Raw genomic sequence first — 18,920 nt, forward strand, 5'->3', positions numbered from 1 at the left:
AGAGCATATCTGCCGCCTCGAGAATGACATCATCAAAAAATGCAAACAATCAACAAGAACATAGAACAGCAATCGACAAGCAACGAGTTGGAAAAAAAGAAAAAAACAAACAGATACAACATACTCTAGTCACTAGTGCGTCGTTAGTACCGCCGCTTGATATGTGGTTACTTCGGTGGCAACTTCAATAGAAGCAATTCTCATTGAAATAAAACAATAAACTTCATTTGTTCACGTTTACAGCAACAGTCAATAAAACAATCAGGATTTATTTTAGAGAACACAAAGGCGTGTGTGCTGTGGACGATTGGCAGTAGAGTAAATAGCTGAAAAGAATAAAAGAAGGAATGCTCTGTTGTCAACAGGGCTGGGGAGCTGGAGCCGGAGCTGGAGCCTGGAGCGTTGGAGCCAAGCATTTTCTCCGGAGCTGGAGCCGGAGCTGGAGCCTTTTTAAACATTTCTTGTGGAGCCGGAGCTGGAGCTGGAGCTACAAAATATTTATCAGCTCCAGCTCCAGTATTGAATACAGACGAAATTGGTTAATAGTATACAGCTTAAACGTATCAATCGTATATTTGAATCAAAACCTGAAATCCCAAACCAAATCCAATCTGATGTACAGTGCCGGCAAAAAAAATCTTTACATTCAGTCGGCAAAAAAAATTTTACATGTAAAATCTGCAGAAGTTCTTAGCTTACTGTTCTCGCCAAAAGCATTGCGTCACAAAAACGCTTATAGTTACATCATTAGCTACTCTCTGGCAACACTTCGCCGTAAAGCCATTGCTCAGCGTGCGTAGTGTTGCTTTCCAGCATCGTGAATAGTAAGGGGGGTGAAATCGCACAAAATTTTTCATTTTCTTAAAGTTTCGAGGTCTTGCAAATTTTTTTTCAAAAACTAAAATGGGTTGAAAGAAGAAGCAAATGGAAGAAAAACCTCGTGCCTTGACTTTGTGAAAGAAGGGAGATTCTGTGATTGCTGTAGCCAGAGATATTGGGGTCTTCAGAGAGGCAATGTATCACCAAAATCTTTGCAATGAGAGAATATTTCACCTTTTTAATTGATAAGTTGCCTCTCTTGAGACCCCAATATCTCTGGCTACAGCAATCAAAGAATCTATCTTCTCTAACAAAGTCAAGGCACGAGGTTTTTCTTCCATTTGCTTCTTCTTTCAACCCATTTTAGTTTTTGAAAATTTTTTTGCAAGACCTCGAAACTTTGAGAAAATGAAAAATATTGTGCGATTTCACCCCCCTTACTATTCACGAAGCTGGAAAGCAACACTACGCACGCAGAGCAATGGCTTTACGGCGAAGTGATGCCGAAAGGTAGCTAATGATGTAACTATAAGCATTTTTGTGACGCAATGCTTTTGGCGGGAACAGTAAGCCAAGAACTTCTGCAGATTTTACATGTAAAGTTTTTTTTTTGCCGACTGAATGTAAAGATTTTTTTTGCCGGCACTGTAAAGTAAAAACATCGGTTAAGCAAATACCGCTTAAAAGAATAAGTCGGATAAAGTATGGAGCCGGAGCATGGAGCCGGAGCCGCTGTTTAAAAATTTATAGCTCCGGAGCCGGAGCTGGAGCTAGTGGATGAATGCTTGATAGCTCCGGAGCTGGAGCCGGAGCCTATGCTTTTTTGCAGTGGCTCCCCAGCCCTGGTTGTCAAACAAAAGCAGCAGCTTCAACCGTTTGCCGTTCATCAAGCAATTTCACTGCATTGTCAAAGCTTTTATAGAACAGGTCACATTGAAATGCAAAACTAATTCGATAAAATCAAAAATCAAAACATTTAAGATTCTGATAATGCCGCAGGACTAAATTGTCGTATAGTATATTGTCCAGAGCAGGTTGCGGTGGCTTCAACATGTGTTTTGAGAAAGGAAAAGGACCGTGTAATATATTTAAAGATAAACGACTCCGGCCCTTCTCAGGGATATGGCTTCCTGAATTGAACAGCCTGGAGGCGTTTGACGTAGAAGACCATGAAAAGATAACGAGAGTGTGTCCGCAACGGCATGACCAACCACTAGCGCACGGCCGAGAGGGTTGGAGGTCCAAAGTTGCCACTGCGACACTGAAAGGGATAAGCTAGTAGAAAAAGAAGACTCATGAGATGCAAAGACATTTTCCTCAATGTGGAAAGTACCCGAGTAAGATTTGTTGCTCCGCACCATACACATTACACAAGCAAGTGAAGACAGTGTTTTTTTTATCAAGTGGAGATCAATGTTTTAGGTTTTGTGTAGAAAACTCGCCAAACAACCTTTTAGACCAGGTTGAAACATAGAAAGCAAACACTTGACAGCACCACGAAACCAAGCACACAGAAGGTGTTATTAAATTTTGTTTTAATATTCCTCAATTGAAAAAAGACTCCAAGATATTGGTTCAGTCGACGCCAAAGCATGTGAAAGAGCTGAAGGGTCATGGTGGCCACACAAGTTATTAACAAAGGATTGCAAAATGAGCTTTGGAGTATCAATAGCTTCGAACAACTAAAACTTTATGTTTATGCGGCCTGTCAATAAGAACACAAGTGTGGGTGCATATTTCCACTTACACAACACATGCCAAGTTTGTTTGTTGTACAAAATGTTTTAAATCCAAGAATAAACACCCCTCAAAAACAATCAAACCTCACCCTTTATTTTGTAAATAGCCTACAGCCACCCCGGTTTACAAGCACAGACCTAACGTATTTTCAGCCAAAATCCACTCATCAAACGTTACACCGGTGCGGGCATACGCACCAATCACCATGCCTGATGGGTTTCTGGTCTGTTTTTTCCGGAATGGCCCGTTTCGGCGAGTCCGATTCGGCGAGTCCGATTCGACTAGTCCGATTCGGCGAGTTCCCTATTCGGCGAGAGCCCTTTTCGGCGAGTGCCCTATTCGGCGAGTTTTTGAAATTTTTAAAAGGAAATTATCGGGTACCGTAGCCTAATTGCAATTGCCGTTTTTACATCGTTTTAACGTCGCTAAACGTTGAAATCGTGCAGAAAGGAATAAAAATAAAATGTTTGAACTATTAAAATTCGTCATGTCAGTTAAGTTGTTTTTATTTCTGACCATCATATGAAAAACAATACACGTCAACATAGCAAAGGTAGAAGCGACAATTCACGTCAACATAGCAAAGGTGTAGAAAAAGGTAGAAGCGACAAAACGCGAACGTTAAAACGTGCTTGTGACCGAAGTAAGTTATTGAGTTGAAAAAAATTTGGCAAGGTTGCATCACCTTCAAAAAAATTTAAGATATGAAGGAAAAATGTTACAAAAAAATGTTACAAAAAAAATAATGTTTATGTCTATAAGTTAGTACTTTTGAATAGTTAAAATCATAGGCGCCTAACTATTTTTTTTGGCCGTGGGGGAGAAAGCGTGTTTCATCAGCAGCAACGTAAATTCAGCGAAATGTCACGCAGATGGATGACGTAATTATGTCGTCACACTAGGATTGCTTTTATTGCCACACTCGGAGTTATCGCTACGTTCGACCTACCGTTAATTATTATAAACAAAGCTCGATTAAAACACATGCTATGCGTCTGCGTTGGCTAGCGGTTGATGGACTGCGACTCTTTAAGCTAAGCGCAACATAAAGTTTAGCAACGAACTAGATTTATTAGCATGAAACAAGAGACGATAAGGTTTACTAAAAGGTATACTGTAAATGGAATGAAAATACTAACTTGATCATATGCTTGAAAATATACCTGTTGAAAGCAAAATCATTCATGTTTACATCAATTCAACAGCACGTCACCTTTAATAAATTTAAAAGTTGCTGACATCCGTAAACAGCCCTTGAAAAATAGTTACAGAGAGACGTTTGATTAAGTTTTCGACTTGACATTGCTCCCTTTTCACTACAATATCGCAACTTATGGCTGACCAGTTTTCAAGTTTCAATTCGCTGTAATACGCCCGTGTTGCAGATGAAACAAAAGACGCGCATATTCCCCCGCCTTTGATCGGGTTTCTATGGCAACGGTCGTGTGTGCGCCATGCAGTTTGCGCTAGTCCGTTGTTGTGTTGATTATGCCACGTGTGCGCAATGCGGTTTGTAACAGCCCTAGTTACGTTGGTTAGTGGTAACCTCGGGCCGAGACTTCAAGTTCATTTTCACAGCAACCGATTCACTGCCGCGACAATTCTCTGCAGAGGTTTCGACTTTCGAAAGCGACAGGAGGCTGTTTGCAAGCGCATTAAGTTAAATGCACGCTGCGTCAACGTAGCAAATTATGTTGTTTTTGGGTGCATTCAACATCTGATGACATTGAATCGACGCAAAATGGTAGATTTTTGCTATGTCACAGGCAGCAAAATCAGTCATTTTTACATTGATTCAACGTCTGCAGACGTTAAATCAACGTAAAAATGACAGATTTTTTTTGTCTGGGGTGGGATTGTAGCATCGCTACTCGTTCTAGTGATTATTTACTGCGAAGCTGTTGCGGTTTGTATTTAAAAATGTTTTCCTGCTGCCGATCGCTAGTTCATCTATTGTTTTATGTATCAATGCCGCATAAAAAGTTGCTCCCACGCGGAAATATGCGTGGGGGCCTGGCCCCTACGGCTTAGGCGCCTATGGTTAAAATGATTAGTTTGGATCAACAAATGTGTGACCTACACTCCTACAGCTTAGATTGAAAGGAAATTACCGGGTAGGCCACCGTAGCCTAGTTATACCGACCAGCAAAAATTTGTTCCAAGAACCCAGTTAGCCTAACAGTTCATTTTTACATTGTAGTAACAGAATGAAAAGGCTAACCAAATGTGTGGCCTATCGTTTTAACGTCGCTAAACATTGAAATCGTGTAGAAAAGGGTGCTTTTGCTGACTAGGATACGTTGAAACTGAGAAACATTCACAGAAGCCCTACGATACGTTGCATTTTTAAGATAATGTATTCAGACGCTGAATCAATGTACAAATGAAATGTTATGCTAAATGGGTTCTTGGAACAAATCGTAGGGCTTCTGTGAATGTTTCTCAGTTTCAAAGTATCCTAGTCAGCAAAAGCTCCCTTTTCTACACGATTTCAACGTTTAGCGACGTTAACACGATAGGCCACACATTTGTTTAGCCTTTTCATTCTGTTACTACAATGTAAAAATGAACTGTGTTCTTGGAACAATTTTTTGCTGGTCGGGATAACTAGGCCACGGTACCCGATAATTTCCTTTCAATCCAAGCTGTAGGCCACACATTTGTTGGTCCAAACTAATCATTTTAACTATTCAAAAGTACTAACTTATAGACATAAACATGATCTATTTTATTTATTTTTTGTAACATTTTGTTTGTTTTATTTTTCCTTCATATCTTAAATTTTTCTGAAAGTGTTGCGACCGTGCCAAATTTCTTTCAACTCAATAACTTACTTCGGTCACAAGCACGTTTCAACGTTCGCGTTTTGTCGCTTCTACCTTTTTCTACACCTTTGCTATGTTGACGTGTATTGTTTTTGATATCATGATCAGAAAGAAAAATAACTGAACTGACATGACGAATTCAAGCACGTTTTAACGTTCACGTTTTGTCGCTTCTACCTTTGCTATGTTGACGTGTATTGTTTTTCATATGATGGTCAGAAATAAAAACAACTTAACTGACATGACGAATTTTAATTTAATAGTTCAAACATTTTCTTTTTATTCCTTTCTGCACGATTTCAACGTTTAGCGACGTTAAAACGATGTAAAAACGGCAATTATAATTAGGCTACGGTACCCGATAATTTCCTTTCAAAAATTTCAAAACCTCGCCGAATAGGGCACTCGCCGAAAAGGGCTCTCGCCGAATAGGGAACTCGCCGAATCGGACTAGTCGAATCGGACTCGCCGAATCGGACTCGCCGAATAGTAGCAGACCCGTTTTTTCTTTATCCAAAATAATGACAGCCACATATCAACACTAACAAAACATCATATTGAACGGCAAAACAAAACTACAGATCATGGACACTTGAACTACAATCGAAATTCTTTGTTGTTGGTTGTTGCTCTTAAATTTGTTTTTTATTAATAAATTTCTTTTTTGAAAGAGGATCTTAAAGCCCTGCTGCCTATAAACATAGAGCATGTAAATCACTATTTAAACCAAACGGCCGCTTATACACAATCTCACCATGACAAGATTTTATCAACTTTTCCAGTACGGTATATTGGTGAGCTGATATATCTTGTACTGTAGCTAGTACTTTCTTTCTCCTTTCGAGCACGTTTATACCGAGTGCGTTTTATAGAAAACTGCAGCTGCAAGTATCGCAGATATGCGTTGCTCTCAGCGCCATACAAAGCAGACAATGTCAGCGCACTGGACTACATAGTTTTCAATTTTTCATGAATCGCTCACTTTGCTGAGTGCCATGTAGAAACAAGACTAAGTGGTGCTTTTAATAAGTCGTTGATATAACTCTACAGGGTATCGAGCCCCGGTCTACCGGATCAAAGAGAACACTCTAAAGCCACATAACAATGTTCAACTGCGACAATCTTATTGCGTTAGTTTCGAAAACCAAAAATATATTTCGTTGGCGTAACAATTAACAAATGACCTCATCTACTATTCGTATGTGTACGCCAATACAACCATGATGTGATGATAGCCTACTGGCTTGCTAGAAATTGTGCCTGAATAATTTCTTCACATCGACTCCAGCGAGTTCATTGCCACACAGCATTAGTCGTGATGCATTCATTTATTTTTAGTTTACTTTTTGGGGTTCCGAAAGTGAAACATTGGGAAGTTGTGACAATGAAATTATCACATGACACATTGACACGTAAAAATGATCATTGCAATCGAACTACACAAATGTAATTCCTACACTTTCCTACCTCTGATAAAATTTATGCGACCAAAACTGCATTGCGTGGACGGCGAGGAGCATAGTCCCAGTTTTTTGTTTAAACAGTGGTCGACAAATGGGCGGCGACATAGAATGCTGTATGGATCGATGGAATGCCCGACTTAGTTGTTTGGGAAAAAAACAATTTGTTTTCTTATATAGTAACATCGTGCGTTTCTGGAGGTGAGTATATTCACTCTGATGCTGAAGGTTCGAATATGTCATTGTCTTGTTTTTGTACAGTGTATCGTAAGCGCTGTACATGTGAAAAATTAAAAATAGACCATAGGACAACCTTTGTCTTAAAATTTCTAGTAGTTATTTCTGGCCTATTATTGTGAGGAGCAATCACAATACCTGTCATACTTAAAGGAATCGTACCACAAGATAAAGACATTTTTAACTTGATTAGAAGTCAAACTTTTTTACAGTTGGAACAAAATTTACATCAACTAAGCCTTTAGACTAAGTAGGGTTGGTGTTTTAGCAATGACTTACCAGAACTTTTCGAGGTAACAAATTATTCATAACAACAATTCGTATATTCTTTCCGGCCGATTGAACGCAATATAAACCGTAAAATTTGGGCAGGAGAGTTTTTGGATTCTGTACGAGATTCTGAAAAATAAAAAATCACCAGTCAGAATTGGGTCAATTCTTAAATAATTGAGAAAAACGTTGACAAATGTCGCTAGGAGTGACCAGTCGACAACTGAAACGTTGTCTTAATAATTTAATGCATGTCTGAACAAACATTCGTCACAAGTGAGCAAATGATGCTCGCCAGAAAGATCCGATTAATATGAAGTACTAAAAGCAATATCGCATCATGATGAGCATGCACAGTAAAAGAGGAGAGTTATAAACTATTTTCATCCGTTACAAAACCATAAAGTAATACCGCAAACTGAATCATTAAAACAAGATTATTGTGTAATTTGCATCTTGCAACTATATAGCAGCCGCGAGGTCACGTGCTTATAAAGTATCTACGCTGAAGCAATTGGATGATCGCAGACTATGTCGTGCATGACCGAAACCTCAATACAGGAACACAAACAACCTCCAACAAAATCGGGCAACTCACAAAGCACGATTCAAACTTACCATGTAATATCCCGGGAGAAGTTTCTGCAAGAACTCCGCTTCTTTGTGTTGGACAGTCTTGATGATAAATTCGTCATCTTGCGTGACAAAAAACAAAGAGCCACTCGCACCGGGGTTAGACAACTCTATCAGCGGCTGGCTTATGGACAGCTGAAATAGAAAGAAGTTGTTAGAAGTTCAACCTAATGCTACGTGTCTTTAGAAGCAAGTTTAGGAAAACATACTTCCAAGTTCCCACAGTCGCCTAGGTTTGATGTGATTTCATTGAAACGCTCAGGTCCAAATTGGACACTACCCAGCTGGCAGATTTGGTCTTTTTATGTTACGTCTGCAGACGTTGAATCAACGAAAAAGGTCCAGGTTTGTAAGCAGCATAAGTAAGTACAGCTTAGTGAGCATTGGCAAATGAATAGAATTTGAATTTGTTAGGCCATCTGAGTATCTGTGACTAACAAGGTTTCAACTGCTAAAAGATCTCGATGCAACACATGGCTTGCATCCAACACGTATGCATGTCTGAAGTGCTCACCTGCAACCGGTGGATTTATAGGTGGCTAGATGTTATCCCAAAACCACAAAGGCATAAAAAAGAAACTGTAGAGCTGATAAACTATTAACAAGTATACAATAGTAAATAATGGCTATAAAATTACCATATAATCGTCGGGTCGTATTCCAAACAAGTCACGGAAGTACCGGAAGGCTGTAGGTGCATACGTTCGAAATGTGAAATCACCAAAATGGTGGGCGGGAGTGATGTTGGAGCCCTCACTGATCAAAAATACTACAATTTAGAAATAGACGCAATTACTTCAAATCATGCTGTATTTCAATACACCACAATAACTGTTGCAAAGGCATGGCATCTTTGTTTTAACAGAAAAAAACACATTTGTAACAAACAAAGTCTTTAGTGCATTCACCTGGGAAATGAAATAGTTTCAACAACTTGAAAGTCTTGCATTAGAACATCACGCTCTGGTTTCGAACTTAGACCAGCGACCGTGTGACTGATCCCTCTTTGAATACTTCCGCTTAATGCTGATGATGGTGTCTTAATGAAAACAACATTATATTAGACAGATGGCATAAAATGGGGTCATACATTCAATACGAAATGCAATCATCAAGTATTTAAAACTAATGATATTGCAAACTATTATTAAATAATTTACGCATATGTGTTATTGTGTACAAGTACATGCTATAACAATGTGAACTGACCACCAAAGCATAATTCTTACATTATGCCTATCTGAGGGGTCAGACATCAAAAGCAGAGAATAGGCTATAAATCGACTGGCATTTTTGTGCTATAGTGAGTCCTAAGACAACAGAGCAATCAAAACTAAGTTTTCTGTCTGTGAATGTAAACTAGGTTGGTCTTATCAATTTGGATTCCAAAAAAATTTCCAGATCTTCTAGTGGTGTATAATTCTCGATCAGTGAGATTTTCAATGCAAGGTACTTTGAAAATACTATAAACAAGAAACATACAATTGGTGGTGATCAAAATAGAAATGAAAAACAAGTTTGTTGTTAATGCATGAGCTTCAGCAAACCTTTTTATATGTTGTTAGTCCAGTTGAAGCATCAACCCTTCTGTGGCCAATTTTCTTTTCCTTTTGTAGTTTAGTTTTCACTTGTAGGGCACCGCCTTCAGCCTGTGACAACAACATCAATATAACTCTACTAAACTGTAACAATACCAAGCAGAAAAAAAATGATGTGACTAATAGACTGAAAAAAACATTTCACACCTAAAGTAAAAAGATAAATGCGACAGAATTGTTGCATGCCAAAATTGATTTTACATGGCATAATAGTAGCCTTAGTTCAATTGCATGTGTAAAAATTCCATACACTTCCAAATACACATTTCGCTAGACCGATCCTTCTTTTAATGTTACTTGAATTTGACAAAAAGTAAAAAATAAACAGTTGTTTGCAAAGAATGCTCAGGAATCCAGCATGAGACATTTTTTATGTATAATGTATCATATCAAAAAATAACTTGATGCGACATAAACCATCAAAGATGACACAGCTAGATAGCTTGAACTCAACATTTTAAAATGCACATTGCACAAGTACAATTTGTATTCCGGTTGTTATCTTGTATGCTGGTTTTTTTTTCGCTGAGGCTTTTCGGTCATTTGTCCGAATGGACTTGAAAAAAGTCGGTCATTTTTTTCTGATGAAAATATTTCCTTTCAAGTAGCTGATACAAACCAAAATTTGCACTTCCTGACTAGCTACAACATTAAGTTTCGCTGAGAAACGTTGTCGTGTTTTATCTGAGAAAAGTTAGAACAGACAAATTTTTTCGGACATTTTGACCAAATTGACTATTTTTTCCAGACATTTTGCTAAAAAATCGGTCAATGACCGATAAATGATAAAAAAAAACCCAACTTGTATGTATATCTAAGCATTGGGGAATATGCTTGCACTCAAAACAGTCGGCTATGAAGAAATCAGTATTATTTTAATGTAACTACAGTAGTACACTTTTGAAAGTTTTATAGCATTTTAAATTTATATGATACCATCAATTTACCAGAAGTTTTCTAACACACAATCTAAACATTGAAGAGCATCAATTGAAAATTAGGCATGGCATATTTCTTTAACCCAACACAGAAAAAGTTCACAACAAGTAAACAAAAGTAGAATCCAATAACTCACATCTTTTGTAGGATCTTCTCTTGGAAGAGTTTCTCCACCTGACAAAACATGAATATGTTCTTAAAAAATGAATTGATAAATGAAAACAAAAAATTCAAAACAACATGATTACCTAAACAGACTTGTGCAGAAGGATATTTTACAGGTGCATCAAAAAATAAATTAACTTGTAAAGTGGCATCTTTTGATGATGAAAAAGTAATGTTGCCATTGTAATCACTGTCTAAGTAGATATCAATACTCTACTGTAATAAAAACAGTGGGATACAATCTGTTTGTTTTTTTTCGCTGAGACTTTTCAGTCATTTGTCCGAAATGATTTGAAAAAATTCGGTCATTTTTTACTTATTTTGGTCATTTTTTCTGATGAGAATATTTCCTTTCAAGTAGCTGATACAAACCAAAATTTGCACTTCCTGACTAGCTACAACATTAAGTTTCGCTGAGAAACGTTGTCATGTTTTATCTGAGAAAAGTTAGAACAGACAAACGTTTCTTCAACATTCATCAGCGAAACTCAAACCTTTGACATTTTGACCGAATTGACTATATATTTTTTCGGACATTTTGACCGAATTGACTATATTTTTTTCGGACATTTTGCTAAAAAATCGGTCAAAGACCGATAAATGACCGAAAAAAAACCCTCAGGATACAATATTTTTGTTTGTTGAGTGAAGGTATGCTTTCAAAAGTTAAAGTAAAAACTTAAACTTTCCACACATTGAACCCACATAGTAGATCTATTCCATAATATTGATCAGAAAACAACCGACACAGGCAATATAGTGTAATATATTTTTGTATATAGTTAATTTAATGCATTCTGTATTTCATCTTCCTCGATGTAAAAAAATAGATGATACAAATCAACAAAAACTTAAATCTGTTAGGCTTGACTGGGCATCAATGTCACTATTGTCCAGAAATGATGTTAAAGATACATTAAACCAGGGGTGTCCAACCTTTTTGGCCAAAGGGCCACATGTAGTTTACGACAGGTTGCGCGGGCCACTTGAGTATTTACTGCTAATTTGTAATCTTAAAAATGACTGTCTGATAATTTCTATATAAAACCCTCACACCCAATTCTAATCTTAGAAATATGTTTGTACATTTTATGGGTTATATAAAAAGAGTGAAGTTGGTTTTAAAGTGGTTTAAGGTTTTTAGTTGAAAGCAAGCCAGCAGCAAAGCGTAAAAAATGTCAAATTGGCAATTGACTCTTCTGATGTTGCCGGAACAGCGGAGTTGAGCGTCCCGTAATGTATAGTCCAGCTGTCCCTAGGTTCATCCACAAAAAACTTGCTCGCACAAGTAAGTGCTGCCGAATAATGATGTCACGAAAACTGCCAATCTATGAATCCTCTGATCTTTTTCTTAAGAAACAATTTTTTTTGTAAAATTCTAGCAATAGAAAGTTTTGAACTTCTCTCGCTAAAAGCAAGAAATATTGCTGATTGACTGCCTCTTGAAGCACCAGTACTATTGTGTGGAAAAAGGTGGACGTAACAATGTGGAAAATGTAATGCGTAACAATGTGCATTGTGATACAATAAAATTAACTTGAACAGTTGCGCACCCCTTGCACTAGGGATTATAGAGTAATAAAGAAAGAAAGCAAACAATAAATGCCAATTTATCGGAATGTAAGTTTGCCATAAATTACGTTGGCTATTGAGTTGATTATATAATATAAGTCATTTCGAAAAATATTACGCGGGCCACTCAGAACCTTCTCGCGGGCCACGGTTGGACGCCCCTGCATTAAACTTTTCTATCTTGCAAATTTATACAAAGTAGAAGTAGACCATGCTCTGCATAATGCTTGTTGACAACCCTATATCATCTTTAACCTAAATGATCAATGGGATCTGGGGTTTTTTTTTCAGTCATTGGCCGAATTTTTAGCAAAATGTCCGAAACAAATATAGTCAATTCGGTCAAAATGTTCGAAAAAATATATAATCAGTTGACTATATATGACCAAAAATGACTGAAAATAACCGAATTAAATAAAATTGACCAAATTTTTTCAAGTCATTTCGGACAAATGACCGAAAAGTCTCAGCGAAAAAAAAACAACCCAGAATGGGATCAAACCTAATTGTAATGAATGCCATTTTTGTTCATCACAGACAACACAAAACCAGTTAGATCCAGATGGAGGACTGCCTATAATCCACACATAAAAAAGTAACTTCATACTCTGCCCTGTGTATTTTTACAGTCAGTTGCAGTTTATCCTTCATACAATTGTGGTGCTGTTTTTCTGTCTAGTTACGTGTGTTGCAATTGAAAAAATATATATATTGAAGTATCTCTAATCCCCTACTCCATAGATGGAGCCATCAATCAGAACATACCATTTTCTTGCAGTGGCAAAGGTGGTTTGCTGGAGATTATTGTGTTTTCTTCTTTTGTTGCCATTACATCAAGCACAGTTACAAAGTAACTGCAATAACGTACAGCAGCAACCTAAAAACCTGGCACGCTACTACAAATATTACATTATTATTTATTAGTTCAAAAAATCTCAATATATTTAAATGAAAAAATTGAGCTAGCTTGTTTCAAAGAAGTGGCTACAAGGTCAGAGTTGTTTGATTTAAATGAAACAAATTAGTCAAAAATTTCATTGAGATTTTTTAAGCACATGGAGGCAATATCAAGGTAAATGGTTATCTATGCATTAGATCGATACAGCAACAAAATTTGCTGGGGATATTAGTCCTAACATTTTGTCAGAAGTCCTTAACTATCATGCTAAAACTGGGGCCTTTTAAACCATGCATGTTACAAGAAAATATGTACAAAGCGGCAGCAGCTTTGATATGGTGGAAATCCAAGTCTGACAAAATCACAATGATATATTAAAGACGACTTTAAGGGTATTGGGGTTTGAAGTTGTCAATGCGACTGATATTAAAGTGCCATAGAGTTTTTTTGCATGAAGCAGCTATAGTTACAGTGCTGTAGAATCTTGTAGATGTAGCCACTCCCTATTTGTAACATTCCAGCAAAGAACAAGACTGTTAGCAAACCATCCCACAAAAACATCTATTGCAAAACAAAAGATATGCTGATACTATTAGTGATAAGATATGATACTTCAAATAGAGAGCTTGATTACCAAAATTTGTCAAATACAATTTCAGCTTTGATTTTGCTCTGGAGCAGGGATCACCAAACTACGGCTCGCAGGCCGAAACCGGCCCGCAAACTGATTTCATCCGGCCCGCCATGTGTTGCCGAAATAACAGCTGCACTACAACTGTACAGGAAAAAAGTTACCAAACTTTTGTAAAGAACTGAAGTTGCTGTTTATCATTAGGCCACCACAAATGGGGACAGCCTAGGCCCAATTTGGAAAGATGTAGGCTAATGTTTTTTCAAGAGCACGATGCCCTGTAGTGTATCACAGCAGGGGATAACTTTTCCAGCAATCTTTTGATTTTCATCACAACTTTGCTATTCCACCGCTGACTTTGTTATTTATTGAGCTCAATTCAAGTCAATGGAGATTCTAAATAGTTGTACATCTTTTCGCAATTTGCATCCGGCCCGAAGCTGTTAATCTCGCAGCAATCCGGCCCTCAGAGAAAAAAGTTTGGTGACCCCTGCCCTGGAGGGAATTTTTCCCTGGAGATGTTTTCCGAATACACTAAGCTAAAACTTGAGCTTTCAGCGTTTGCCTCAGAGTTAAGGGGTAATGTGTAATAATTATCCTGAAAAACTCTCTCCAAAAAATCACAGAAAATATTTCCTGAAAAAACATTTTCAGAAAATGTTCCCCAGAAAAATCCTCTAAGAAAATAGTACCCTAAAACATCCACCCTGGTAGTCATCATCATCATACGAGAATATTTTCTGAGTGGATGTTTCATGACAATTGCAAACATGTTTTAAGTAGGCAGTGGCTATTTGACTGGCTCCGGTCTTTTAATCTAAAACACTATTTGACCGGTCATGACGTATTTCTTCCAGGGATATCTATAACTACGGGATTGGAAACTCTGTGGAACTAAAAACCATTTTATACACCAGTAGGGTCACTTTTCTTTGTGCGCTGCTGTGATAAATATTCACATAAATTGACCTCAAAGGGAAGCAAATAGTAGGCTAAACGAACAACCAAAAGTGTAATCATCAATTCACCTGTAAATTGTAAGGTCTATGCTTGCCTGGTTTGTTTATTTGTTTGTATTCCATTAGTGCAGTTATGTTGTATTTTCTTTGTTGCTTAAAAAATTTCTAGAATGACTATTGGTTTTAGTTCTGATGACATCGTAAACGTATTGGTTTCGTATTGGATCAATCAGTGAACAAGTTGATGATACAACAGCATATTTCACTGATTGCTGAACACTCCTCATTTACTTCTGATCCGATTTGCAGTACGCAAAATGCGAAAGAACAACAGTAGGCTGTTTTTGGAGTTGTTGCATTCATTCATATTTTGGATTCATCGTTTTTTTTTTCTAGCAGCGTAAATGTACTTCTATACATCAATTAAGTTTCATGTGAGTGTACATTTTGTATTATTATTGCAAAATCTAACTTTGTATATCTTATAGTCGGTAATTTATTTTGTTAATCTTTCTGTAGTCCTAGTAATGCGATGACCCTACTGATGTATAGCACTGGATAGAGTTTCCAATCCCGTAGTTATAGATATCCCTGATTTCTTCTTGCATTTTCTCTTTCAAAGTGAAAGACGAGAAGAAAGAAAATGAAAAAAGTGCCTATGTAAGTTCTAAATTCGATAAATTTATTCAACTGGATCAGTGGAGCGTACGATATTTCTCGGGCTGGTGTTTCCGAGGGAATGAGTTCGATACTACCCGGAAGCATTTTTTTTTTACTAAATTTTGACCCGAAGTAACTCAATTGTTAGGCTGCTGCATTTTTGGGGTCAATTTTTAATTTGAGTAGCCTACAGCCCAATTTTATTTATGTCTTTTCAAATATTATGAGTAATAAAGTTAGAGTTTTTTAATTTGCTGGAATTTGAGAGTTTCTCTGGGTAAGTTTCCGTTTGTCATAAAAGGGTATGACCGTGTTTGCCGAACGACACATTACACTTTTGTTCTCAACAAGTTAGTTTGGTGGCTGTAAGAAGTTACAATACTTCTTTAAAAAAACTGGTTTCATCAATGTCAAGTCTAATTTTAGGCAGTGTTTTTTAGCAGGCAATTTAGTTTGAAATAAAACGCTTCCGAGTAGCATCGAACTCATGGTCTTGGGCATACCAGTTCGAGAAACATCGTACGGGCCGCTGATTCAGTTGAATAAAACTAGCCTATTTAATTTAGAACTTATAAAAGTTATATAGGCACTTTTTTCTTCTCTTTGTGTCTTATGCTTTTAAAGAGAAAAATACGTCATGACCGGTCAAATAGTGTTTCAGTTTAAAAGACCGGAGCCGGTCAAATAGCCACTGCCTTTTAAGTATAGCCACTTCCATGATTGTTAGTGTAGCCTATGAAAGTTCATGCATGCCTGATCAATGATCATTGTGCTTTCAAACTGTTTTTATACACCAGTAATAAATATGGCTATGGCTATATTAACATTATATAGTGTAATAATAGCCTCAATAGTGTTGCCAGATAAAGAATGCTGCCCTAATATGAGAAAAGTTTAAAGCTGTTGAAAACAAAAACTTGTATTTTGGAAATTTTTTTTAGTCCTGGGCAAAGATCAAAACCTTAATCTTATTCCTAACTCTAACCCTTACATTAACCCTTCCTAACTTTAATCCTAACTCTGGCAACACCTGATTGTAACCGTGGCATTAAGTGTGGAAAAATAGCCACTTCCAGGCTGCATAGCCAAGTGGTGAGAATATCTGCGTGACGTTCAAAAGGACGTAGGTTCGACACCGCTCTAGAGCACGCGGCTGTGTCTCGGCAAAGACACTTAAAGGCAAGCCAAAAATAATGGGAGCAGCTGACTTGAAGACTATTGTATACCGGTATGTCCCTTCGCTGCTTCCTGTCGTCTGTTGTATCACATCTGTGATCGCAATGTGCTGTGTGTTATCGCAATGGGCACAAATAAAAATACGATAATTAATTATTATTAAACATGAGTACGACAACTGGCCTATGATACAATAGCTAGACTTTTGGTAGGATGTAGGCCTAAGCTATGCTACAGCGTAAGACTCTTTTGTTCTCATAAACTAGGCTAAGTTTTACTATTGATAAGATAATGTTAAAAATGTAACAGAATGCTAGCAAAAGGATTCATTTGAAAAAAAGATCAGCTTACCATGTTTAATTGCAATCAATGGTGTCATTATAGAATAGGCTAGCCTATCTACGTACCTACGTAGCTCTTGTATATTAAAATCTAAATTGAAAAGCAAATTTGATTCAGTTGTTTAACTTCGTTGCGATATAAACCATTATATAGGTTAATAGTATAGTAATACACTACGGTACATGACATGTACCGAAATAGAAGAATAAGCGCGTTGACAGCCTGGCATTGGTGTCTGGTGATAGGAATAACAGGGTGTTGGTGAAATATGTCAAAGGCCCCTTCAAAAATAAAAATAAGTTTTTTAGCTGATTTTTATTATTTTTGTTCCAAAAATAGATGCAACAAAAAGGGCTTGTTTGTTGGAGCAAGGAACTTTCTGACCACCACAGAAAAAAATAACACATGCCAAACACAGCAAACGTCAAAACAGCGTGGAAGCGACAAAACGCCAACGTTTAGCGTACTATGGTTGCCGAAACAGTTCATGCAGCCTGGTGCGTTGTGATTGAAATGGCTTCCCCCCGTGGTAAAATTTCTTTGTGTGGTTTTCTTTGTCTAATTTGCTCTTCAATTTGTTATACAGTATAACTCAAACTGTTGCGTAGAATAAATCTAGCTTTGATGATTAGGCTGGGGTCAAAGAGAGTGTGTATGTTACAAAATAGCCTACGCAGTAGAGCTAGGTGAGAAAGAAATTTCAATAAACTTTATGCAGCGAAACCCAGAGATGTACGTATACGCCGCAAATTCTACGCCATAAACTTGCGGCGTAAACTTTTTGTTTGCGCTAACGCTTGTGGCCACATTTTTTAAAATTGTTGTCGCTTGAGGCTACGCCGTAAAGTTTTCGCGGTTTTTTAGCCCATAGCGTCAACGCATAGGCTACTTTTTAATGTCTTAACTGTTGTTTGTATTTTTTTTAGCAAACCTTCCAAATTTTGAGTAAGTTGAAAGAATGTTTTCAATGGGCAAAGACATATTGAAACCAAAACGCAGCAAAACGTCAGATGAACACTTTCAGATGCTTGTGCTTCTTCGTGGAAGTTCAAAATAAAACTTGTCTGTTTCGAGTGGCTTATACCGTGTGAATGTTTGGCACCTAGCAAACAAAATGAGTTTACGCTATAGGGTATGCGCTGACGCCGCCAACTTTTTTTACAAGTTACGTTGACGCATACGGCGTATGATTTTTCGAACGTTTGCGTTTACGCTGACGGCGTCAATATTTTTTGCATGCGCGTACATCACTGGCGAAACCTAATGGATAGAATAATTCACAGACAATAACACTTCATCAATCGGAAACTTCACTTTATCAATCTCTGTGACTGGGTCTATGTCAGTGGCTCAAGTCTCTACGCGTTTTGTCACTTCTGCCTTTTCTAGACCTCTGTTATCGTTGGCATATAACTTATTGTTTTTCGTTGTGATGGTCAGAAATAAATGTTGAAACCGACAGAACGGATGATTTGGTCACAAGGAAAGTTTAATCTACAACCTAGCCAACTTGAAAAATTGCTTTGGAAAACCTAACTTACAGTAGCCCTATGGTGCCCTCAATTTTATTTTCATGATATTTTGCTGAACATCGAATTTACCATGTGAAACAAATGTAGATATAATCTACTAAATAATTGTTAATTAGAGCAACATTCTGCCGAAACGGTGATAACCTTAATTAAAGAGCTAGACCAACCTCAAAACTGCTTCGTTTCGTGTTGTCTGTTCTCCAGTCGGTATCAGCTGGTACGATCTAGCCTATTTACGGACGGCCAAGGCTTCTTTTGTTAACAGTTGGAGGGATTTTGGCGTGCCCGGAGTCGTTTAAAGAAAGGTCGACTCCGGATTCATACAAAACGACAAACAAACTTTTTTTTATTTATTGTTTTCTGTAGGCCTAATTTATTGCACTCTAGGCTATAACTTTAACAAAAAATAGAAGTGTTTGTTTTTGACAGGTTTTGTGAAAGTTACTGTTTCAATTTTATCACAA

At 37.4% G+C, this 18,920-nt stretch overlaps 1 protein-coding gene across 3 annotated transcripts in view; it reads right to left on the reverse strand.

Annotated features, from left to right (window-relative positions):
* LOC145769940 (phosphatidylinositol 4-phosphate 5-kinase type-1 alpha-like) overlaps nt 1-13,147 on the reverse strand; it is a 30,181-nt gene extending 17,034 nt beyond the window's left edge. For all 3 annotated transcript variants that reach the window (XM_082581492.1, XM_082581491.1, XM_082581493.1), the window contains exons 1-7: nt 13,024-13,147; nt 10,658-10,695; nt 9,532-9,633; nt 8,893-9,023; nt 8,623-8,740; nt 7,970-8,119; nt 7,361-7,480 (exon numbers count right to left, since the gene is read on the reverse strand). In XM_082581492.1, the coding sequence (XP_082437618.1) occupies nt 7,361-7,480; nt 7,970-8,119; nt 8,623-8,740; nt 8,893-9,023; nt 9,532-9,633; nt 10,658-10,695; nt 13,024-13,087 (723 nt within the window). In that variant the 5' untranslated portion in view covers nt 13,088-13,147. The remainder of the gene's footprint in view (nt 1-7,360; nt 7,481-7,969; nt 8,120-8,622; nt 8,741-8,892; nt 9,024-9,531; nt 9,634-10,657; nt 10,696-13,023) is intronic.
* Nucleotides 13,148-18,920: the final 5,773 nt, after the last annotated feature.

Source organism: Aplidium turbinatum, chromosome 5 (assembly GCF_918807975.1).
Source record: "Aplidium turbinatum chromosome 5, kaAplTurb1.1, whole genome shotgun sequence".
NCBI classification, from domain to species: Eukaryota; Metazoa; Chordata; class Ascidiacea; order Aplousobranchia; family Polyclinidae; genus Aplidium; species Aplidium turbinatum.